Source organism: Lynx rufus, unplaced genomic scaffold (genome assembly GCF_022079265.1).
Source record: "Lynx rufus isolate CCGP_SWC_20201006 ecotype Redwood Valley unplaced genomic scaffold, mLynRuf1.p SCAF_1, whole genome shotgun sequence".
NCBI lineage: Eukaryota > Metazoa > Chordata > Mammalia > Carnivora > Felidae > Lynx > Lynx rufus.
In genome coordinates this window covers 178870030-178895131 of record NW_025814823.1, presented here as the reverse complement: position 1 = coordinate 178895131, position 25102 = coordinate 178870030, and the positions used below count along the sequence as shown (strand labels likewise).

The 25102-nt window shown below is 47.0% G+C and overlaps 2 protein-coding genes across 5 annotated transcripts in view; one reads left to right on the top strand and one right to left on the bottom strand.

Moving 5' to 3' along the window:
• Positions 1-25102, top strand: part of KCNIP1 (potassium voltage-gated channel interacting protein 1) — a 344358-nt gene that overhangs the window by 9297 nt on the left and 309959 nt on the right. The gene's annotated exons all lie outside the window — the stretch shown is intronic.
• Positions 14048-24313, bottom strand: KCNMB1 (potassium calcium-activated channel subfamily M regulatory beta subunit 1). 2 transcript variants are annotated; one of them, XM_047072978.1, is made up of 4 exons: positions 24190-24313; positions 21674-21831; positions 20094-20265; positions 14048-14939 (listed from the first exon to the last, which is right to left on the bottom strand). In XM_047072978.1, the coding sequence occupies exons 2-4, from the start codon at positions 21805-21807 to the stop codon at positions 14670-14672; spliced, it is 576 nt and encodes a 191-aa protein (XP_046928934.1). In that variant the 5' UTR covers positions 21808-21831; positions 24190-24313; the 3' UTR covers positions 14048-14669. The 2 variants fall into 2 exon arrangements, with proteins under 2 accessions (XP_046928934.1, XP_046928925.1); XM_047072969.1 differs by lacking the exon at positions 24190-24313 and adding an exon at positions 23968-24065.

The following is a 25102-nucleotide window of genomic DNA, read 5'->3' as shown; positions in this document are numbered from 1 at the left end:
AAGAGGTAATTAAGATTAAATGAGGTCACAGGGTGGGGTCCTGATCAGATAGGACTGGTGTCCTTTAAGAAGAAAGGCACACACAAAATGAAAGAGGACAGATCACAACCAACACTGCAGAAATACAAGCAATAATAAGAGAATATTCTGGGCAATTATATGCCAATAAATTGGGCAATCCAGAAGAAATGGACAAATTCCTAGAAACATATAAACTACTAAAACTGAAAGAGGAAGAAATAGAAAATTTGAACAGACACATAACCAGTAAAGAAATTGAATTAGTAATCAGAAATCTCCCAAAAAACAAGAGTCCAGGGCCAGATGGCTTTCCAGGGGAATTCTACCAAACATTTAAGGAAGAATTAACACCTATTCTTTTGAAACTGTTCCAAAATATAGAAATGGAAGGAAAACTTCCAAACTCATTCTACGAGGCCAGCATTACCTTGATTCCAAACCAGACAAAGACCCCACTAAAAAGGAGAACTTCAGACCAATTTCCCTCACAAACATGGATGCAAAAATTCTCAACAAGATACTAGCCAACTGGATCCAACAATACACTGAAAGAATTATTTATGACAAACAAGTGGGATTTATACCTGGGATGCAGGGTTGGTTCAATATCTGCAAAACAATCAATGTGATACATCACATTAATAAAAGAAAGAATAAGAACCATATGATACTCTCAATAGATGTAGATAAAGCATTTGACAAAATACAGCATCCTTTGTTGATAAAAACCCTCAAGAAAGGAAGGATAGAAGGATCATAACCCAAGGTCATAAAAACCACATACAAAAGACCCACCACTAATATCATCCTCAATGGGGAAAAACTGAGACCTTTCCCCCTAAGGTCAGGAACACCACAGAGATGTCCACTCTTGCCACTGTTATTCAACATAGTATTGGAAGCCTTAGGCTTAGCAATCAGACAACACAAAGAAACAAAAGGCATCCAAATTGGCAAGGAAGAAGTCAAACTTTCACTCTTAGCAGACAACATGATACTCTATATGGAAAACCCAAAAGATTCCACCAAAAAACTGCTAGAACTCATCCATGAATACAGCAAAGTTGCAGGGTTATAAAATCAATGTGCAGAAATCGGTTGCATTTCTATACACAAATAATGAATTAGCAGAAAGAAAAATCAAGGAATCAATTCCATTTACAATTACACCAAAACCCGTAAAATACCTAAGAATAAACCTAACCAAAGAGGTGAGAACCTATACAATGAAAACTATAGAAAGCTCATGAAACAAATTGAAGACACAAAAAAATGGAAAATATTCCATGCTCATGAATTGGAAGAACAAATATTGTTAAAATGTCAATATTACCCAAACCAGTCTACATATTCAGTGCAATCCCTATCAAAATAAAACCAGCATTCTTCACGGAGCTAGAAAAAACAATCCTAAAATTTGTACAGAACTAGGAAAATTCCAGACTTCAAAATGTATTAGAAAGTTCCAGACAATTCCAGACTTCAAGATGTATTACAAAGCTGTAATCATCAAGACAGTATGGTATTGGCACAAAAACAGACACACAGATTAATGGAACAGAATAGAGAACCCAGAAATGGACCCACAAATATATGGCCAACTAGCCTTTGAAAAGGCAGGAAAGAATATCCAATGGAAAAAAGACAGTCTCTTTAGCAAATGGTGTTGGGAAAACTGGACAGCAACATGCAGAAGAATGAACCTGAACCACTTTCTTACACCAGACACAAAATTAAAGTCAAAATAGATGAAAGACTTAAATGTAAGGCAGGAAGCCATCAAAACTCTAGAGGAGAAAGCAGGCAAAAACCTCTTTGACCTCAGCCACAGCAACTTCTTACTCAACACGTCTTACTCAACACATCTGAGGCAAGGGAAATAAAAGCAAAAATGAACTATTGGGACCTCATCAAGATAAAAACTTTAGCATGGTGAAAAGAACAATCAGCAAAACTAAAAGGCTGCCAACAGAATGGGAGAAGATATTTGAAAATGACATACCAGATAAAGGGTTAGTATCCAAAATCTATAAAGAACTTATCAAACTCAACATGAAAAAAACAAATAACCCAGTGAAGAAATGAGCAAAAGACATGAATAGACATTTTTCCAAAGAAGACATCCAGACAGCCAACAAACACATGAAAAAATGCTCAACATCACTCACCATCAAGGAAATACAGATCTAAACCACAATGAGATATCGCTGTCAGAACGGCTAACAACTCCGGCAATGACAGATGTTGGCCAGGATGCAGAGAAAGAGGACCCCTTTTGCACTGCTGGTGGGAATGCAAACTGGTGCAGCCACTTTGGAAAACAGTATGGAGGTTCCTCAAAAAATTTAAAATAGAACTACCCTACGACCCAACAATTGCACTACTAGGTTTTTATCCAAAGGATACAGGTGTGCCATTCCGAAGGGGCACATGCACCCCAATTTTTATAGCAGCTCTATTGACAACAGCCCAAGTATGGAAAGACCCCAAATGCCCATCGACTGACGAATGGATAAAGAAGCAATGGTACGCGCGCACACACACACACACACACACACACACACACACAATGGAGTATTACTTGGCAACCAAAAAGAATAAAATCTTGCCATTTGCAACAACGTGGCTGGAACTAGATGGTGTTATGTTAAGTGAAATCAGTCAGAGAAAGACAAATATCATATGGTTTCGCTCATATGTGGAATTTAAGATACAAAACAGATGAACTTAAGGGAAGGGAAGCAAAAATAATAGAAAAACAGGGAGGGGGCAAAACATAAGAGACTCTTAAATACAGAGAATAAACGGGGGGTTGCCGGAGGGGTTGTGGGTGGGGGGATGGGCTAAATAGACAAGGGGCATTAAGGAGGACACTTGCTGGGATGAGCACTGGGTGCTATATGTAGGGGATGAATCACTGAAATCTACTCCTGAAATCATTATTATACTATCTGCTAACTAACTTACATGTAAATTAAAAAAAAAAAAGTTAAAAAATGTATTGAATTAGAAAATCATCCTCATTAAATACATGTGTAAATAGAAAAAAGAAAGAAAGAAAAGCATGCATAGAGCAAAGGCCACCTGAGGACTCAGCAAGAACACAGTGGTTTTCTGCAAAGGACAGAGTTCTCACCAGAGAGGTCTCAACCCCGTCAGGACTTTGATCTTGGACTTCCAGCCTCCAGAACTATGAGAAAAAAATTTCTATGAAGTCACCCAGTCTGTAGTATCGTGTTATGGCAACCCTAGAAAAAAAAGTAATCTACGCTCAGAGACAATTCTCTGCATAGCACCCTTTCCCATGTTTTTTCTTGTAGTAAATATACACAACATAACATTTACCATTTTTGCCATTTTTAGGTGTACAATTCAGTGTCATTAAGTACATTCACACTGTTGTGCAACCATCATCGCCATCCATCTCCAGAACTTCAGCATCCCAAACTGAAACTGTGTCCTCATTAAACACCAACTCTGCGTTCCCCCTCCCCCAGGGCTGGCAACCACCATGCACTTTCTTTCTGTATAAATCAACCTATTCTAGGTACTGCATATTTGTCCTTTTGTGTCTGTCTTATTTCATTTAACAATGTTTTTAAGGTTCACCCATGTAGCATCAGAATTCCATTCCTTTTATAGGCTGAATAATGTTCCGTGTATGGATATACCATAATTTCTTTTATCCATTCGTCATTGCTATTCATCCACTCCCATATTTTTAAAATACAAAAGAGATCCCATTATCCTCTTGCTTACAACTCTGCCTCCAGTGGTTTCTTGACACATCTGGGGTCAAGTGCAGACTTTTCTCTGGGGCTGACAGGCTTTGCTTGGTCTTCTCCCTGCATTGCACCCCAGTCACACCAGCACTGTCAGCCTCTGGACCCACACAGCTCCTGTCACCTCCACTGGACACTGGAGCTTACCTGGCTCTGTCTAGCACATCCCCTCCTGGGCAGCACCCCTTTCTCATCTCCCCCACCAGCACACACACACACACACACACACACACACACACACACAGATCAGGCACTTTCTGTCCGCTGACACCACCTTGTTTTTCCGCATAACATTCACTGCTCATGCAATGACATTACACATTGATTCACCTGCTTCCGGTCTGGCTTGCCCACTAAGAGTGGGAACGTGAGGGCAGGGACTGTTCTGGCCATCACCGCTTTCCCAGCAGTTGAGGCAGGGCCTGACACAGGACCCCTGTGGAAGCTGAGGCAGGGCCTGCAGGACCCCGTGGAAGCTGAGGGGTTGACAAGGCAGGTGAGAAGCCCAGGAGAAAACCACCCAGAAAGTGGGCAGCAAAACTGGCCTTGAATCTGAGCCTCCGAATCTTTTTTTTCCCCAGAGGCTCTGCCCTGCCTTCCTGTTAAAGAGCCTGGTTCTGTATTCCACCTTCCCATGTCTGTCTGTCCATCCACACTTACCCTTTGGTAAGCCCACCAGTAATCCTGCAATAGGGCATGAGGGTTTGAGCCATTTGTGTGACTCCTTAGCACCCCCATCCTGAAAACTGTCCCTTCCTGTCACTGCAGCTATGGGCCATTTAGCTAATCTTTGATTTATTCTTCCCACGGAAAGAGGGTAGTGTTGCCACAGGGAAAGGACTGGCACTATTTTTATTTTCCAGTCTGCCCTCTGCTCCATTCGGCTAAGAGGCTCCTCTGTGGGTATGTGAAGTGACCAGTCACCCGCAAAGGCCACTGGAGGCTACAGACAGGGCTGGCTCACGCCGCCCCAGTGCTCTAGCCCTTGGGGATCCAGGATTTTCTGGGAACATGATTTTGGGGGTTCATCGGACTCTAAAGCCAACTATTACCTTTGGAAGCCATTTGACCTTCGGAAGTTCCATACCTCTTTGAGTCTTGCTTTTTGCTGGAAAGTGGACACAATAATATCAGTCTTGCAGGTTTATTGAGGTCATGCACATAAGTGTTTCATGCAATGCTGTGTCGGATAAAGAGCTCACAAATGATCACCTGCTTTTGCTTTTATGTGTTATTGCTGTTTATAAGGACTGAGGTTATGTCTCCTCTCATCAGTTGCCTAGTCAAACCTCTTGGGTCTCAGAAAATGGCTGGTTGACTGAAATCACCCATGTGGGCCAGAAGAGAGTCAGAGACTTCTCCAACATTCTCTTTGACTTCCCATTCCCTATCTAGAATCTGAGAGCCAGCGCCAGAGTTTTACTCTAGGCAGTTGGGACAGGAGGGTCAGCATTCCATTCAGAGAATGAATGGAGTGCTTAACATCCAGTCTTCAAAACTCATTCAGTCCAGTCCCTCCCCTGGCCCTGCCCATTCAAGAGTGAGCACTCTCCCCCGGGTGAAAGATAGACAGGCGGCAGTGAAACCCGAGCCCTATATGCTTCAGAAGCCTAACACCTGAATGTTCAATGTTCATCTCTTATGGCCTGGGTCAGACTCCCCTAAGGACACCTCCACCCTGGAGGCAGGAAGTTGGGCCCCAAATCTCAAAGCTTCAAGGGCTCTGGCAGGACATTTAGCAAATGTGGTGAACTGAAGGCCGGAAACTAAACAGGACCTGCCACTGCTTGCCAGCCTGTCTCACTGGGCCCTGTGATGTAGAACGGAAGCTGGCATGTGGCTCCCCAGCACTAACCAGTGCCTGTGCTTTGTACTTTGGACTCTGAGGTCCTCCTCAGCAAGCTGCCGAGAGCCTGGTGGTGGCCAGCATGTGAAGGGAAGATGAGGCCACTCGGGCAAGTGACCAGCATGAGGCTCTCCTAACGCTCCACCCCTCAACCTCTTTGGTGTACAGGTGGGAAAACTGAGGCCAGAGCAAGGAACACCCTTGACTTAGGTACCTTGAGGCAGAGTCTGGGTGCTGGCAGCTAGGGACACAGGGATGAAGAGGTGTGGCCACCCAGCAGATGGGCTCTACAAGTCCACACAGTGACTTAGGCTGAGACAGGGCAAGGGCCCTTGTCTCTTTAGCTGTGACCCTGCACTCTTGACCTTGTGCCTTCTTCTCTAGCAGGGCCTCCCAAATCTCTCTTCCTTGCTCTGTCTTGTCTCTTAAGTTCCAGGCCTGCAGGAGACTCCCCAGGTGAACTGTGAGCTCATGGGAGACAGGGGCCATATCTTAGTTATTTAAGAATGTTCAACACTCACCCCAAGGCCTGGTACAGAGTAGGGGCTCAAAAGATGGGTGAATGAAGAAAGGAAGGAAAGAGGAAGGGAGGGAGGGAGGGAGGATAGATCATAAACCCTTCTATTTAAATGCCTTCTTCCTGTGGCCTCTACTCAACCCTTGTAAAAACAAAGCGGACCTCTGTCTCCTGATTTCTCTCTGTTTCCCTCAATATGTCCCCAGTCTTGCACCTTGAAGTTATCTTGCTGACTAAATCCTATTATCTTTTCTTTCCAGTGTCATTTCTTTCTCCTGTCATTCTCTTTCCATCCTCAGCACCGTCCCTGAAGTCTAAACCCTCTTCAGGTCTTAGCTGCAGCTGCCTGCCAACTGCATTTCTTCCCATTTCTCGCTCTCCTGTCCCCTCCAAACCAGACAGAGAGATAGTCCACCCAACTCTTTGACCCTGGAGCCCTACATTTAGAAATCCGTTCTAAGCAGATCATCAGACATGTGCACAGAGACCATCATGCAAGAGTGTTCATCATGGTATTACATTTTAATAGTGAACAATTGGAGATAATCTAAACTTCAGTTTAAAAAAGAGTGGGTTACCAACATTTTGGTTCATCTACCTGATGGAGTAATATTACATCTTTGAAAAATTATTTTGAGGACTACTTAAAAACAAGCAGAAATTCTATTAGGTAAAAAAAAATGGGGGTACCAAACTGTATGTACAATGAGGTTCCAATCTGTGAATAGATATGTGCACAGAAAAGGGAAATAGAAAAGAAATAAACTGAAATCTTGGCATGGGTTTTAGTTGGACTTAAGGGTTATTTTTTGAAGTTCCTCCTGATACTTATCTGTATCACCTACGTTGTCTTCAATAAACATGTATATTTAATCAGACCATAAAGAAATCATTTGCTGAATAAACATCTTCAGGTTTTTAATTCTTCTCAAGACCTTCAATGAAAGTTGTGCCTTCCCTGACACTACACCATGGCCTTCCTGTCCACGCTGGAGCATGCCCTGAATTTCTAGGCCTGGCTCCCACAGCCCCTGGCCTCAGCCCACTTTTGATCATGGCTCCCCGTCTACTAGCACATTCTTCTCCAGCCAGACTGGTCCCCTCATGGTTTCCAAACCAGACTTGTGCTTTACGCCCTGCCCCTGAACCTACTCTCAAATGATTCAGAAACACACACACACACACACACACACACACACAGACAAACAAAGAGAAAGAATGCAAATATGGCAAAATATTGAAAACAATTTGTGAACTAAGTACATGCTCCTAATACTAATTTTGCAACTCTTTTATAGTTGGAGATTTTTAAAATTAAAAGTGGGGGGGAACATGAAGGAGCATTATAATGTGCTTCAAGGTATAGGCTTTGCTATGAAATAAGCTAAGTGGGCAGCAGTGACCTGAAGTGAGTTACTTACTTCCTAGGCCTCGGGTTCTTTGTCGGTAAAATGAGGGTAACAAATATCATAGTGTATTTATGCCCTACAATTGCCTGGAGGATGGAATAAGTGTGTGCAAAGGGCTGGGTGAAGAGTCTGACACACCCTCGAGCATCGTGACCTATTAGTACCAGTGTTAAATATAGAAATCAGATTATGAACGACGATGTGACCCATGATACTGTCTACCTCCCTGAGCAACTCAACCCTCGGATAACGAAGGGAAGTTCTGTGGCTCGGAAATCTTTTGCTAGCATGATTTTCTTCTTGCCTCTGGCCTGGGGCAGCCAGAGAGCAGTACGGTTCCCACTGGCATCCGTACCTCCAGGTCTTGGCACAGTGTCTGGCCCAGAGGAGAGGAGGAAGCCAAGAAGTACACAAAACCCCAAATGAGGGACTTGAAGGGCTCAGGTTGTGCTTTCAAGAAAGTTCTTCTCATCATATACAAGCTGGTAATTTTGCTGGTGCAGCCATTCTATTCCCAGGAGCCTTCCAGGAGATGAGGCATTACCTTGATAAATTAGCTGTGGATATAGGCGTCCTGCAGTTGGCATGGAAATACAATTTTGTTTCCAATTAAGCCTGATTTCTAGGCCAAAGTATTTGCCTGCCTCACACTTGGAGGATTATTCCAGCCAGATCTATTGTTGTCGATGGTGATAGTACTCCCAGGAAGTAGGCTTTCGTGGACACTGGCCCATCGGCCATTGAGTGTTTCAGCCAGTCAGGGATGTGGCCTCTGTGTGCAGGTAACACTTTTCCTCAGGAGCTAAGTTTATGCAAGTAGATTCAAGAAAGTTCAACGTAAAGACAGGCAGTCTGTTTGTGGCAGAAATTTTTAAGATGGAGTACAGATAGAAATGGGTTGAGAGGGACAGAGAGGCAAGTTGGTCCTCAGTGGTACTCGCAAGAAAGAGAAGTGGGAATTTGCTACTAAGGAAAGGGGGCAGTAGGAAGCTCTCCGGGCTCAAACAGAGAAGAACCTGTATAATCGGAGGAAAGAGACATGTTTGTTCCAAGAGAGAATGAACATTTGAGGAGCATTTTCTCTGCGCCGGGGACAGTGCTGAGCACTCCCCATTCAATACTGCACCGAATCATCACGAGCCATCTATAAAACAAACTATGTTATGCTTGTTTTCCAATTGAGAACATTGAGACCCAGCAAGATTCAATAAACTGCCCAAGGTCCCAGGCAATCCAGATTCAAACTCTCACTTTTGTGAGCTTTCTTCCCTACAGGTTCCCTCTCCAAAGACAAATAAAACACATAATTCAGAGCCATAAGGAGAAGGTCACACTAAGCTGAAACTTACCTCCCAAAAATGTAAAAATGAGAAAAAAGCTTTTCGAACGTGGCCCAAGAGAAAGAGTACAAATTACTGACAGCTGAAATTATTGGGGAAATAATCTGATGGAGAGCCAAACAACACCCACCTCTGTTTGGGTTTATTCCTGTCTTCCCCACAAGGAGTGAGGTCTGAGAACTGGGAGTGATGATCCAAGATGCTGAAGAGGCTCACACAAGGTCAGGAGCTCAGAAAGCTCTGGCTACTCCAAATCAATGAAGTTCTGGCTTGTGGCTCAGGGAATTTCAATGGAGGGTGTATAAAACAGTGTTTAAAGACACATATGTATAAGAGGTTTCTAAGAATATGACTACTTGAGTTGTCAATAGAGTCACAGGAAAAATTACTTAAATACCAAGAAGAGTCACATGATTCTTGGTATGGCCTGATTTTTATTACTAATAGCAAGAGAGGACTCCAAAGCTCTGTATAAATAAGCATGCTGTCAACTCCTGGACAAATTCTAGAGTGGCTGAGTGGACTATTAAGCCGATGGTTTGGGAACAATTGGGAAAGAAAACAAGGATCACTGAGAGAAGTGTGGGGTCTTGAGAGAGTCATGTGAGACCAGCCTCTCTTCCATTCTGCTTTTTTTTTAAAGTTTGTTTGTTTTTGAGAGAGACAGAGACTGTGCTAGTGGGGGGAGATGCAGAGACAGGGCGGGGGTCGGGGGGAGAGTATCCCAAGCAGGTTCTGCACTGTCAGCATGAAGCCCAAAGCCAGGCTTGAACCCATGAAACTGTGAGATCATGACCTGAGCCGAAACCAAGAGTCAGATGCTTAACTGACTGAGCCACCCCGGTGCCCCACATTCTGCTTAATAGACTGAGCCATGGGATTGTTGTAGCCCCAGCGTCCCTGGGTTCCCATCTAGTGTTTAATGGGCTGCGGGCTGGTGGCGGTGGAGTCAGACAGATTGTAGCTGACTGCATGGCCCCTGTCTGTCTCAGTAATGCCCACATCAGAAGCTTTGCAGGGCCTTTTTGGACACATACTCAACCTACATCTGTTCACCCTTGAGGGATGTGACTCCAGGGAGCCAGCTGAAAGCCTGGGCTCTGTGAGAAGGTATATGGAAGCATCCAACAGATTCCCAGTACTGACTGTGCTCTGCTCGGCATTCTCCGTTTGTTATAAGGAGCACAGGCTGCAGGACAGGAATCACAGAACTTTGAGAGTAAGGTCTGAAGCCATACTGTCCAGGTTTGAATCCCAGCTCTGCATTTTGCTAACTTCTGATCTGTGATAGGCTAAATTCCTCCTCTGTGCCTCGGTTGCCTCATTTAGGATGTGAAGATAGCAATAGTAAACTAAAGAATATTGCTAGGATTAAATGAGCTATACATGTAAAAGCTAGGTAGCAAGGCCCTGTTTTTAGTTTGTGTGTATCAGGAAAGAGGGAGCTTGGTAGGGGTGATGGAGATTATAAGAGATTAAAGACTGCAACTGAGGGAGAAGATGCAGCCTTTGGATAAATCCACAACTCTGTCCACCCATCAGCTGGAAGTTGTTGGCTTTGCATCCATATTCATCCCTTCCCCATCTCCCAAATCCTTTAAGAAAGTTGGCTGAGGATCATCTGTTTTATGTGAGTGGGAAGGGAGAGTCATGGAAATCTAGGAAGCAGCTGAACATCTTAGTATTATTGCAAACATTTTTGACCTTGCAAGCCTCCTCTGTGAAAAACACTACACTACACTGGGGTGAATTTCTTCCTGTCTTTCTGATCTTGCTTTGATCTTCCTCTTGTCCCTCCATGTGAAAAGGCAGCCACTGGTGAGGTACAGGATAGTTACACTTTGTTCAAACAGTATACTCCCAAACATTTCATATAATTCAAAATTCTCTAAATGCAACTCTACTCCAAAAGACAGGAGATAACATTTACGCACCAGCCTGTACTGTCAATTAGCAATAGAATGACTGCAGTTTACAATCCACTCACTTGAAAAACGAGCTTTAAAATTAGGAAAAATTCTGGATACATTGTTGATGGAGTGGGTCTGGAATCATTTCAATAATTCACAGAAAGATTTTATCAATATTTGAGATTGCACTGTTTTGAATTTGCGTAAGTTAGGTTCCTTCCTTTTTCTTCACTGTGAAAAAGGAAGACCTTGGTAATGGTGGGGAAGACTGGCAAGGATGGAAAAGCTCCTTGAAGGCAGGCAGTGGGTCTGATTGATCTCTGGCCTCCCCATCCCCTGTCTCTGATCCCTACCACATGGGCTGATTCCCAGGGGAGGGGCATAGGGGAGCAAGCCAGGTGCACCTCTCCAGGTGTGAGTCACTGGCCCGTGAGATGAAAAGCAAAAAACGGTGGAAACACAAGATGCTCATTAGCAGTGATTTATTAAGAACTGATGAGGGCTTTCTGCTCCTAGGCAGCTATTATCCCAAAAAACATTTTTCCTCAGTGTCTAACTTATCATGCTCAAATGCCCACTATTTCACGCTCATCCTGTACATGGAGTTCTGTGAGCAGCAGGCAGATATAATCCAGTCTTATCGACAGGAGGAGGGCATGTGTCCCAAGCCAATGAAGGTCACCATTAATGATGCATGGGGCACTGGGGGCTGGGCATTTTTCTAGAGGTACATGGCCTTTCCCCTCACAGGGGCTGTTTGAGTTTCTATGTATCTTAGCCCCAAATGCAGATACATGAAAACCATGTGTGAAGGAGTCCCTTTAAGCGAGACTTATGGTGGGGACTTTTTCTTATTATTTATATTAAACTTAAATTTTTGAGATACTTGCAGATTCCCATACCACTAGAAGACATAATACAGAGAGATCCCATTGTATGCTTTGTCTAATTTCCTCCAATGGTAATGTCTTACCATTAGTACCATTACCATAGTACAATGTCACCTCTGAGGCTTTCTTTTTTTTTTTTTTTAATTTTTTTTCAACGTTTTTATTTATTTTTGGGACAGAGAGAGACAGAGCATGAACGGGGGAGGGGCAGAGAGAGAGGGAGACACAGAATCTGAAACAGGCTCCAGGCTCCGAGCCATCAGCCCAGAGCCTGATTGCGGGGCTCGAACTCCCGGACCGCGAGATCATGACCTGGCTGAAGTCAGACGCTTAACTGACTGTGCCACCCAGGCGCCCCTCTGAGGCTTTCTTAAAAGACTCGGAGGACTTGAGACTTCCCTGACCCCAGAAGGGAGAACCTCTGGGGAATGGTGCAGTCCCCTTGGAAGGAATGTCCCCAGATAAGAACCTGGAGGGTATGGGGTATATCAGGGCTCTCTGGTTAGAAGTAAGAGATGTTCATGCAGATTACAGATGCTCTCCCCTCACATCCCTGACTTGTATGAGAGCACCATTGGGTTCCAGGGACGTAGCACTAGTCCTTACCTGGTCCCTGGGGCTTTGGGGGACTGGGGCCCTCAGCCTTTCAGCTGCGTCTGCTCAAGTACTGTGGTTGACAGTCCGCTCTGGAATGACACACACAGCCCAGGGCTTGATTCCTAGCTCCTCACCTGCTATATGAATGACCTTGGCCAATGACATCTTAGAGCTTCAGTTTTTCATAGTATCTTATAGAGCACTTGCCATATGCCAGTCACTAGTCTAAGAAGCTTGTAGAATAACTAATTTAATACCAACAATCCTAAAAGGGAGATATTATTAGTTCATATTTTGCAAATGAGGAAATTGAGGTATTTGTCCAAGGTCACCCAGCTAGTGAATGGCAGGGTTGGGTATTTGAAGCCAGGCAGTCCACATCACAAGTTCACGTACTTAACCACTGTCCTGTGCTGTTCTCTCCTCTCTGAGGTAGGCTGAGTAGTACCTTGCTGAATTTCTACAAGGCAAACTGCTTAGCACAGTGCCCAGCATGTAATACATAAGCACCAATAAATGCTAGCTAACATTATCTTTGGTATAATTGCTTCTGGGAGCTTCTGAGTATTTATTTCTTATTATGGTAATTAATAATTGCTTCCGTTCTGGCCACCTACCATGTGCCAAACCTTCATTCAGCCCTCCCAACCACCCAAAAGGAGGAGTCACTTTTTCAAGATGAAACAACTGTGAATCTGAGAGATGAAATCTGGCAGAGGCAGAGACAAGATTTATACCCTGGGGCTGCGTCTAGAATCACAGCTCCAGAAGGAACTTCAGAGATGCCAGCCTAACTTCACATCCAGCTCAGGAACTGCACTGTCAAACAGTCATCCATCCATTCCGAAAAGCCCGGTGACAGGGCACTGGTTCCCTACACCAGTGGTTCTCATGCTTGGGGGTACCACAGAAGCCCCTGCAGCCATTGTTAACATACAGAATGCTGTCCCCCTCCTCCATCCGCCACCCCACCCCACTCCACCACACTCCCTTGGGCTGGAGCCGGGGCCTGAGAACGTGCATTTCTCCCAAGGCTCCCCAGAATGCTGATGTCGCTGGACCAGGGACTGTACTTTGAGAACCACTGCTGTAGGGGAATTTCTTGGAGTAGTAACAGTAGAGACGATGGCATCCTCCACTTATGTCCTTTTCATGTGTGAGACAGGCTTCCCTTGCAGGGCCAGTGCCTTATACTTACCTGCATTGTAAATTATGCATCCCCATCTATGTGGTTACCTTCCTTCCATAGAGGGCTCTTAAAATTGTATGTTCTCAAAAGCCTGCCTCTGATTGGAGCCCAACCCCTCCCCAGCCTACTTCCACCTGTTTGGGGACGTGAGGCTCACCCTTCCAAATCTTCTTAAAATGATACCTACCATTGCTTTTCTCATTAAAAACAAAACCAATGAAACCACACCTTCCTACTGCTGAAAACTTAGAAAAGTATGAAAAATAAAAAGAGGGATGAGGAAGAAAATGAAAATTAACCACCATTCCAATCCCTCTGTTAATATTTTGATGTATTTTAGTATATTTCCTTATAGCCTCTTGATGTATATATGTATATTTTATTGAGGTATAATTGACATATAACATTACATCCGTTTCAGGTGTACAACATAATATTGCGTATATTGCAAAATGATCACCGCACTAAATCTAGTTAACATCTGTCACCATACATAGCTACAAATTTGTTTTCTTGTGATGAGCACTTTTAAGATTTACTCTCTTAGCAACTTTCCAATATGTAATACAGAATTGTTAACTATAGTCACTATGCTGTACATGACATCCCCATGACTTAAGTATTTTAGAACCAGAAGTTTGTGCCTACATTTGTTAATTTTGGAATAAAAATGCATATAGCACTGAGTGTCCTAAAAGCAATATTCTAAATGTTCTGTATACGTGGGACCTGCTGTCCCATAATTTCATTATGGAATTCAAAGAAGGAACTGAGGTTTGCCAGGGACGGCAAAGGTGGGCCTTTGAGCCAACCGAGAAAACACAGGCACAGAGATAAGCATCATTGTTGTCTGTGGGGCGGGGTCCGTGGCGCAGTAGAAAGTGGGTTTGAGCCAGTTGAGTGGGGACAGGCGATGGGAAGCTGTTACCAGCTGGCCTGGAGCTCTCTGAAGCACCAGGGGGCTGTTGCACATTCCATATCCCATCGTATCAGGAATGAGTTAACAAAGGGATTTCCCAAGGCCCACCCACGTAGCGGAAGGTGGGAGGGATAAGAGCCCTAATAGTGAGAAGGCAGGGGGAGGAGACATGGATACATGAGTAGGGAGAGGCCTGGGGGCCCACCCAGTCCCCTCCGGCCGGCCGAGCATGCTGTGGCATGGATAGGTCTACTTCTGAGCCGCCAGGATGGAAAGGGACTGGTTGATCTTCACCATGGCGATAATGAGGAGGCCACCGGTCAGCAGGAAGGTGGGCCAGAAGAGAGAGAAGAGCAGGGTCTGGGGTCCATAGAGGCGCCGGTACAGGACAGTGGTCTCATTCTCCCGAGTCGTTGAGAAGCAGTAGAAAATCCGATGCTCGTGGAAGTTCGTTCTGACCTTCTCCACATCGGCCCGGGCCACCTGGTAGTTTTCCAGGCTGCGTGGGATGTAGGAGCACTGTGAGGGGAAGCAAGAGCACCCATGAAGTCGGAAATCCCCGTCGCTTTGGGCAAGATGAGGGGCTGGCATGAAGTAAGGGAAAGTGTTGGCTTTGGCGTTGGGTCCCCCGCTGGGAGTTGGGACTGGTTGAAGCTTGGAAGGCTGTGCACTGCTTGGTTCCAGAGGGCACCTTCACAGTGTCATTTGTGAGGACAGTGGCCCAGGAGCTGCTCAGGGTACATGCCCACACCTGGAGGGGGGGCCCAACTGGAGTCCTAGTTCTGCCTCCACTGGCTGTAGAACCTTAGGCAAATTGCTCGCCTTTCTCAACCTTGATATCTTATCTCTTAAATGGGTTAATAGCAATATCTCCTTCAAAGGATGTTATTAAATACGGGCTTCAAACTTAACTGGCCAATGAGTGACACAGACCGAGTAGGCTCTGCATTTGGATCCAGGGCAGAGGTCATACGCTCAGTCGCCCACGGGGCTCACACTGCAGCATCCACATGTGAAGTGGGGGAGGGAAGAGATGACGGGTGCCACCTGACACTTCCCCTGGTGCCAGGGACAATTGTTGGGGGAGGGGGCTGATGAAATAAAGAGAGCCAGAAGCTTCCAGACTGGCAGTCCTCACGCCATCCGGACGATGCATGCCTTGTGATCCAGAAGACCTGTTGTAGCCAGGCCTCCAAAATTTCAAGAAAAGCCAGAACCCCAAATTTTAATGTGAACTCCCGCAGTTTTAAAACATTGGCAAAAATTTGAATCAAAAACCCTCCGTGGTTCTAGCCCTTTGTGAGCCAAAAAAAAGATATTGGCAAGCCAGTATTTGATACTGGGATTCAAAGGAAAAAGACATTACATTTGAAAGAGCTTGTGCAGGCAAAGCACGGCACACACTTAATTCTGACACTGATTGTTAGGAGCCTCTGGCCTGGTCAGGTGAGGTCCATCTGGAAAGTTCTGCAGAGGAGGCACAGAATGGAGACCCTGCTTTTATCTCCGTTCTGTGCCGGGAGGTCTGAATGTTATGTATGTGAGGCTCTGGGAGATATTCTGCAAAGGTGGTCCCCCCGTCACAGAATCTGCCGCAGACCACCTGGCCGGAGCACAGCTTCCCACTCACTCTGAATTACTGAGGGCAGGGTCCAGAAAACAAGTGATCCCTTCCTACAGTGGTTTGAGACCACTGACCTAGTATAATCATGTCCAAGATCAACATGTGTAATGTTGAGCCAGCCTCTCCCCAGGCCTTGGCCACTTCCTGGATGTGAATGAGACCCCATCCCCAAAGCTGCTAGCCCACACAGCACCCATCCAGCAGTAAAGAGGATGGTTGCATTCATGTTCTGACAGCCTGGGATGTGGGGGAACTGCCACCCAAGTAGGTACCCAGCCAGCCAGGGAGCAACTAAGGCTGGGAAACACTGCCTCCAGGGAATCTGCCAGTCTAAGTTGTTGGGCACTGCAGGGTCCCATAGCAGGTGAATTCAGAATTCTGAGCTGAGAGGACCTAGCCTGTCTCCCCAGTGCCTCTCACTATGACCTTGGTAACCTACCCCATTGAGCAATGGTGTGGCTGTGGAACCAGACAGACCTGGATTCAGCCACCAGTTCCAAGTGGTACAACCTCTCTGAGTCTTGCAAAATGGGTTTGTGAGGACATTAGAAGAGATGATACATGTAAAGCCCAAGCACAGAGCCCAGCACATGCTAAGTGCTCAGTAAATGGAAGATGCTATCAAAAGTAATAACAAAAATAATGTGACTTAACTATGAAATTGCAACAACAGCTCTTTCTTTCCATTCTTAAAGAGGGACTGGTGGATAAGCTCTCAGGTGAGGGCTTGTGCCCATCCTGGGCCCCTCTGTGTCTTTTGCCAGCATGTGGTCATGCTGGATCCTTTGGTGGGACTTTTTGACAAGACACTGGACAGAAGTTCACTTTGCAGGACCGACCTCAGAGGCCTGGGGCCTATCTGCATCCTCTGTCCCCTGTCTGGGATCCAGCTACCTCTGAGTTATATGAAGGATCTGAAATGGTCCAACCTTTCCCCAAGTCCTGTGACAACACATTCTCAGCACAGAGCATGGGAAGGGGCTTAGAATCTCTTGCACTAAGGCTCATGGGAGAACCAGTAGCTGATTGGTAGCCTCCTTCCTCAGAGTGAGGCTGGGGGGCGGTAGCCTTGACTGGCCTTTCACACGTGAATCCGGAGCACGCCCAGCTGGCCCAGAGCACTGGCTCCCTGTACTCCAGAGCTGAATGAAAGTAGATGGGGTAGCTGGCTCACCAACCCAGCTGCTTGACAAAACCACAAAGGGCGCTTCCACTGTCCCACCAGAGCAACAGCCTCTTTAGAACCTCTCCTGGTGATGCCTGGGTGCCAGGAGAAAGAAGACAGAAGAGTCTGTGGCTACCAGCCTGCACTGTCCTTACAGGTGCAGGCAGAGCATGCCCACACGCTCTCACATGTCTCACATGCTGCAGACAGCTCACTACAGGGGCAGATCTGGCCCCTTGCTCCTCTGAACTGGCAACCTCAGAGTCAGGCAGGCAGCCTGCAAGCCGGCCTGCTCGCAATTCCTATCACACCAGTGATCCCTTCTGGTTGTCTTTGGGAATTTGCTTCTTGCTCCTTGGGATAAATCAGCAGCCACTGAATGCCAAAGAAGAAGCAGGAGTCAGGCAGGTGCTGATTCAGGAGGACGTAGGGGCTCTATCCCCATCTGGTGGGGCTGAGTCATGTTAGTGCTGACAAAACAGGTCTGGTCACCTTGCACTGTCCAGACCCATTTCTCTATGACCCCCCGACACTGTCAGTAATCCCACTGTGCACCATCAACACTCTGCCCTTCCCATCCCATCCCAGCAGCTACCAAACTCTGACTGTCAGCATCCATCCTTACTGCAGGCCCTACCTCCATCCTGGCTGCTTGTCATGGCCCCAGGCTCTCTGCCCAGTCGTTGAACTTCACACTCCTCTGTACCACTCTGATCATGCTCCCAGGACCACAGACCCTTTAAAGACTCCTGTTTGCTCGCAGAGGTAATTCTAAGCCTTAGAATCACCTGGAGAGCCCTAAAATTCTGCATCAGTTGGTCTGGTGTAGGAACCCAGTTTTGTTAAGTCCCCAGGTGGTTCCAATGCATGGCCAGAGTTGACCAGTGCCAGATTGCCTGATCACATTTCAATTCCATACTTGCATAGTCCTTGGCAGAGATGACAGGCACACAGCTTGTACTGTGCCAGAATATCATTAGCATTTCTCTTCTTTATGGTCTACTTGGATTTAAGTTCCCGGTAACCAGTAGAGCCTTCCCCTAGGAAATGGTAGGCATTTATGACCCCACCTCCTGCTAAAATCAGCACCATGGCAGGGCACCTGGGTGGCTCAGTCAGTTAAGTGTCTGACTTCGGCTCGGGTCATGATCTCGTGGTTCATGAGTTCAAGCCCCGCGTCAGGCTCTGTGCTGACGGCTCAGAGCCTGGAGCCTGTTTCAGATTCTGTGTCTCCTTCTCTCTCTGACCCTCCCCCGTTCATGCTCTGTCTCTCTCTGTCTCAAAAATAAATAAAACGATAAAAAAAAATTTTTTTTAAATAAATAAATAAAATCAGCACCATGGAGCATTATTTGGAGTGAACTTGTTCCAGATAAAGCTCCGGCTTTCTGGTACAAATGCAAAGGAACTTGACCTGTCCCGGACCCAGGCTGATGAGACAGGTCTCTACCTGTCCCAATGGAATCGGAGAGATTGGACCGCCCTGGCATTTGCTCTATTTGCTATTCAGGCAGACCAACCTCTATTTCTCATGAGGTTGAATCATTGTGTTTTTTGGTAAAATGGTGATGGTAAATAAGCTTAGCCCTTCCCCCAATTCGCTTCCTTACACTGGACTTCTAAAGCTTGAAAAAAATCTCTACTGGATATAAAAGTCTAACTCCATGCGTTGTAGGATAGCTTCTTCTACCCACTTTGCTAATGGTGCTGTGTTGTGTCTTGCACTGGAATTCAACACTTACTTCTCCTTTCCTACTGTGTTGTGTTCGCTGTTTCATCCAGATATCCTTAAAGACGATCTTTTTATCAAAAAAAAAATCAGTAAAGTGTTGTCTATAATCTTTTTTTTAAATATAGGAACTAATTATTATCCATAACTTGTAGTGTTTTCACTAAAGTTTTGCTTCTCTCAAAAAAACATATAAAAACCTTTCACAAACAAAAGACTTTCTGATTCCGTAGGTGGGTCATGTGGAGCCCATCTCTGCAACATCTTCCTGTCCCACTGAGCTCTGCGTTGGTTTCTGCAGCACGCCTTCCAGTACCTTCTATTCTATGCCCTCCATTTGCCATGCATGCTGCCTTCCATGTTTCTGTGTATCTCACCCCTGCTGATTTTTAAAGCCTAACACAAATACTTTCCTGACACCCTCACCTCGCTGTTGGCTAGAAAAAGTCACTCCTGCCCTTGACCCCATAATTTTCTCTTTTCCTCTCTATGGCACTGATCCCTCCCCATTAGATATTATTTCCCATGTACGCTCTCTCCTCCTGAGTCCAAAGCTCCTGCCACAGGAAGTGCTCCGTGACTATTGAATGAATGAGTGAATGGATAAGGCCAACTTGTATTTTCTGTAGGAAAGACTAGGATGGTGGGTTGGGGGTGCAGGAGGTAGTGATGGGAAAAATCTCCCAAGCACTGGTTTCCAGAGATTTCTCCAGCCTCTGCTTTCCTGGGGGAAGCAAGGGGGATCTCAGGAGTTCCCTCCCACGGGGTCAGCTCTGGGTCTGGTCTCTCATTTGACTCACCTTATACAAGTGCCGGCTATCCACCTGACATTGAACTCAGCACACTACACAGCCTCTGTCTTAATTAACAGCACTCCAGCAAAGGTGGCAGCTGAGCTTAGAGGGGCTCACTGCCTGCCCCAAGTCATACAGCACTTAGTGGCAGAGTGGGGATTCCAACCCAGGTCTGTCTAACTCCAACCCAGAAGAGCTAAGTCTGGCTGGACCTCATATCAGCTGTGGACCCTCATCACGTAGGCTCAGGCTCCATGCTCTAGAGTGGAGATGTGGATCCAGTTAGGAAGAGGCCCATGCACCTGCCAGGGGCAAGGGGGATATGTGCCCATCCCCTCCTCCCCCCCCCCCAAGTCAGTACCTGCTGGTTCTGGTCACGAGTGTCCTCCGTGTGGTACAGCACAGCCCACCGGCCCACAGCTGACACATTGACCCACAGGCATGGGTACTGGGGCACCTTTTTGCCCTCCAGCTCCTCTTGGTCCCTGATGTTGGTCTCAATCAGGTGGCACGTGGATTCCTGCGTCCACACGCTGGGGAGACCATGTGCACATACATACATATCTCAGAACCTGGGTGGCACAGAGCACCAGGTTTAAACCCCTTTGGAGAGACTAGGCCTGGGACTTCCATCTTGCCATAATCATCTAGCACTAAAGGAGTGTGACCCCACTCACAAGAAGCATAGAATCAGAATATCAATGCTTTTAAGCCTCTTAGAGATCATCTAGATAAATGATTCTCCCCCAGGCTGCTGACCCAAAGCCCTGGGGAGCTTTTGAAAAGATTTCCATGTCCAAGCCGTGCTCCAGAACAAGGGAATCAGAATTTCTAAGGTGGGCAGGGCCCAGGCCCTGGTATGTTTTTAAAAGCCCCCTGCCTTGATTCCGATGAGCAGTCAGACCTGAGACCCCTTAGCCCTAAGCCACACCATCCTTACCTTGCAGGTGGTGGGAAGAAGGGCTCAGAAAAGTCGAATGACTTTTCTGAGGCCACACCGGACCTGTGCCTTTTCCCCTAAAATGAGTGGATGTAGAAGGGACTTGATTTGTGCCAGGGTAGGGAGGTTGGTGGGGATGGCGGTCAACCTGGAGATAACGTGTCATAGGCACACAGCAGTCCTGTACAATGCCTCTCTCGGGTAAGATTCCAACCTGGAATCGCTCCAGGGTTATAAAACATGGGGAAGAAGCAGGCCCAGGAGAGGCTAACAGGCTCATCAACCCATCAGGGGATCAACTGTGACTCATCTCCCGTTTATCAGGCAAGACACACATTGCCAGATGGAGGAACTATCAGCAGCTGGAAATGTCCAGAGGCGAGGGTCTGAGACTTATCCTCAAAACACAAGTGGAGAGAATGGATCAGGAACTTCACACCTTTTCCTTTAAAAGCTCGAGTGGTTGACATGTCGGGGAGCAAGGGCATGGAACATCTGTGAGATTCCAGAACAGAGCTCCAGGGGAGCAGGCTTTGGCTCAGTGTGACATTTCCTACTCAGAAAAGCCCCAAAATGAAATGGTATGTACAATGAAGTACTGAGCTCCCTGTCACTTGAGGTATTCAACAGGAGGCTAGATGCCCACCTGACTAGGAGGTTTCCGAAGGGGAGTCAAACTGTGCAAATGAGCTATGAAAATCTAGAACTCTGATTTCTCCAGGGTTAAACTCATGCTGGAGCATTTCCTCTGATCCTTCACCGTTTCGTGTGAGAAGAGCCTCCTATGTCTGCCACCCCCAGGTCCCAGAATCCCGGATGAGCAGGGTCCGGTCAGGCCTACCCTCCCTGCACTTGAACCGTGAACCCTAAGACTGAGGATTGTCCAGACCTTCCTGCCTGATGTGAAGTCAAGGGGAGGGGTAGGAAGAGGCTGGGGTTCCTGGCAGAACAGACCCTTGGGAGAATGGATGGAGGGTGGGGCAGCCAGGAGAGTGCAGTACCTTTTCTGGTAGAGGGGCAGCATGGTCGTGCCCAGGATATAGTAGGCAATGACAGCACACACCACCATGGCCACACCCAGGCAAAGGGCTCGAGTCTCTCCCCGCTTCTGGGCCATCACCAGCTTCTTCCCCATGTCCACTGCAGGCAGCGGTCATTTCTGGAGCCACAGAGGCAAACAGACACGGGATGAGCACAGGCAGCAGGTAATCCCCACAAGGGGGAAGGTAAGAGGGGAGGTTACTCAAAGATCAACACCACCTCTAGTTTTATGTGGAGTGTTGCAACTTCAGAGGGCTTTTTTGACCCTAATGGAAGCCTCCCATCAGCTCTGAGAGGCAAGCATCATCCCCTTTCCACCGTTGAAGGATCCGGGGCCCAGAGAGGTAGAGTGACTAGTCCAAGCTCGCATGTATGATAGGCTCAATAATGACTCCTAAGAGGAGGTCCATATTCTCAGCCCTGATATCTGCGACTGGTACTTTACATGGCAAAGACTTTAGGGATGCTGAGATGGGGAGATTATCCTGAATTATCCATGCAGACCCCAAATGTAATCACAAGGGTCCTTTGACAAGAGGAGAAGGTAAGAAGCCAGAGGAGACTTTGGACTTCTGGCTTCCAGAACTATGTGAGAGGAGATTTCTGTTGTTTGGGGCCACCAAGTATGTAGTAATTGTTATCGCAGCAATAGAAAAGTAATACAGTGACATAAACGGAAACAGTAGGCAGCAGGTGTGGAACACCCAAGCACTTTCTCCTAGGACACTTCACAGTTTACCAAACAATCCCCAGGCAAGGCTGGCCGGGCTGGGGGCAGCAAGCAGAGTAGGGGCAGCAGGGCCCCCAGCAGGCAGCCAGGTAGGCTGAGTACCCCGAACACAACGGGCTCTTTACTGGAGAGTGGGGATGCACTCCAGAAGCTGCCATTGGTGAGTCCCCTACCTTCCAGGCTACTCAGTCCTCCCAGGGGCACTGCCTCCTCTGCTGCATGCCTTCTTGTGTCCTCCCAGCCCCTGGGCACTCCTGACACTGGGAAGGAAGGGGTGTTGGGTGACCAGGTCTGGGAACTCAGGAGGAGAGGAGAGGAGAGGAGAGGAGAGGAGAGGAGAGGAGAGGAGAGAGGACAGGGAAGGGGAGGGGAGGGAAGGAGAGGGGAGGGGAGGGGCTCCCCCCATAACAGAGAAGTTTGGAACCTGCTGTCTATTCAGGTCTCACCTGTCTGTAATGCTCTGGTGATACTGTTTACCTACACTGAGAGAGTAGATTTGCAGAGTGGTGATAAAACCACGCAGGACAAAAGAATGGGGTGAGGGTATGGATATGGATACGGTTATCGGTATGGATGGGATTTAACAACCACAGGGAGGGCCTTCAGACAGGAAGAAGAGTAGGAACTGCTGATATCCCCTGAGGCCTGGATAGGAAGAAATGGGTTGCCACTATAAGAGGAGGGATTTCAGTTAGACTCCAAGAAGAATTTCTCACTTTTGAGAGTTGCTAAATATCTGGACTTTTTGGATATATCTTTCATTTGGAAAAGTCACTCAAAGTCTGGGGTCAATTTCGGAAAGATGGAGAATGAAGGAGAAGGTAGGATTTTGGAGGGTCCTCTAGACCTGGTATTTTGGTTGAGATTCTCTTCCTTAAGGACAGATTGTAGAGTATGGTGTTTAAGGGTTTGGTGGGGGGTGGGGCAGGGAGGACTCTGAGGTCAGCAGATCCGGGATCAAATCCTGACTTTGCCACTTAGCAACCATACGACTATAAAACAAGAATAATAGTACCTGCTTCAGAGAGTTCTGACAAAGATCAAGTCACATGCCAAATATCACATATTGATCACAGGCAGGCTGTCACTAAACATTAGTTACTAGTATAACAAAGGGAATCCTGAAGGTTTGGAGCCGAAGCCCCCAGTGCTCTTGCTGAGCCTATTTTTTGTCCCACTCCTCCCCCAGGGACAAATGCCAGGACCAACCCTGCTCTCCGGGTGGCTACCCTCTGGTGCTCTGAGAGCTGGGACCTGAGTGCTAAGACACTGAGGTACTAGAGTGATCCAGCCATGGAGTGATCCCCCAGTAGGCCACCAGACCATGGGCCCAGACACCAGCAGTTCTCATCTCTCTGCTGACACCACTGTCAGCATCTCTGGAGCCCAGAATCCTGATGGACCTCCCTTAAGGAAGGAAGTTCCGCGGCCAGCCTCCCTCCCCCACGATCTCCCCACTAACCCCCGGTCAGTCGTCAATTGTTGGAGAAACCACTCCCCAAGGGCTCTGGACGCACTACTCACAGTCTCCCGTGCCCTGGAGTCTTCAGCAGGCAGACACTTCTTGCCTGGCCCCTGCCCCCACCCCAAAAGAGGCTGCCTGAGCTGCAGCGAGAAGCTTGGGCTCCCAGCCCATCTCTGAGAAAGCGGGCTTTGGTCCCCATCTGGGACAAGCCTCCATGCCCAAACATGGTCAAGTCTGAGCACACAGCCCCGGGACACAAACTCAAGAGAGTAGGTACCAACCCAGGAGACAACAGCAGCCGTTACCAGGCCCCCACACCTGCAATTTCCAGGGTCTGTAGAAAACAGATTTTGAACAACAAAAGACAGCAAAACTGAGAAGCCAGGAAAGACCATCCCGGTGCATTTAGAGACATTTCTTCATCACTCAGTCTCTCTGGTCTGGCACAGAAGTCAGGAACGGGAAATGAATTTCCTTTTGTTGACATGAGGGAAGGAGGAGGAGTTAGAGCTCCCAAAGGTTGGGCTTATCAGCCACTAGGGGGCTGGCATTTCCCCACAGGAGCATCCAAGCCCTCCAGAGCCTTCGACACTTGCATGCTGTGTGACCCTGCGCAGGTCACGGCACCTCTCTGAGCTTCAGTTTCCTCAACTACATTATTGGGATTTTTTTAAAACTTACTTCGTTCAGAGTAATGAGGAAGGTTAGGAATAATGGAGATTTGAGGCAGAGGAAGAGAAATCCACCTTTTAAAGCCCAGCCAAGCAGAAGCTGAAAGCAGGGACAGTCCCACTGCTGTCCCAGCCAGCCAGGTCCAGGGGCAGCCTGCCCAGCCCGGTAGCCTCTTCCCAAGGTACTTGTCCTTTTGGAAGAGGGAAACAGGCAAGAAATGGGGCCCGTGAGCTCTTCTGCTGCACGAAAGTGAGCCGCCCTCCGAAATGCTGGGACAAGCTCTGCTCTCGAAGGTACGTGGAGAAAGACTCAGGTCCTTAGCTGGCTGTGGGGCTGTAGGTGAAGGGCAAGGAAATAACGATACTACAACAATAAAGATTAGTGTTCTGCATTCACCTGGGCTGTTAGAAATCACAAAACGCCTTCCCAACTTCAAACCTCCAACACTCTAATGTAATAAGCACTGCGGGCTCATACCAATCTATTCAGGTAGAGGTTTTTCTACCCATTTTATAAATGAGG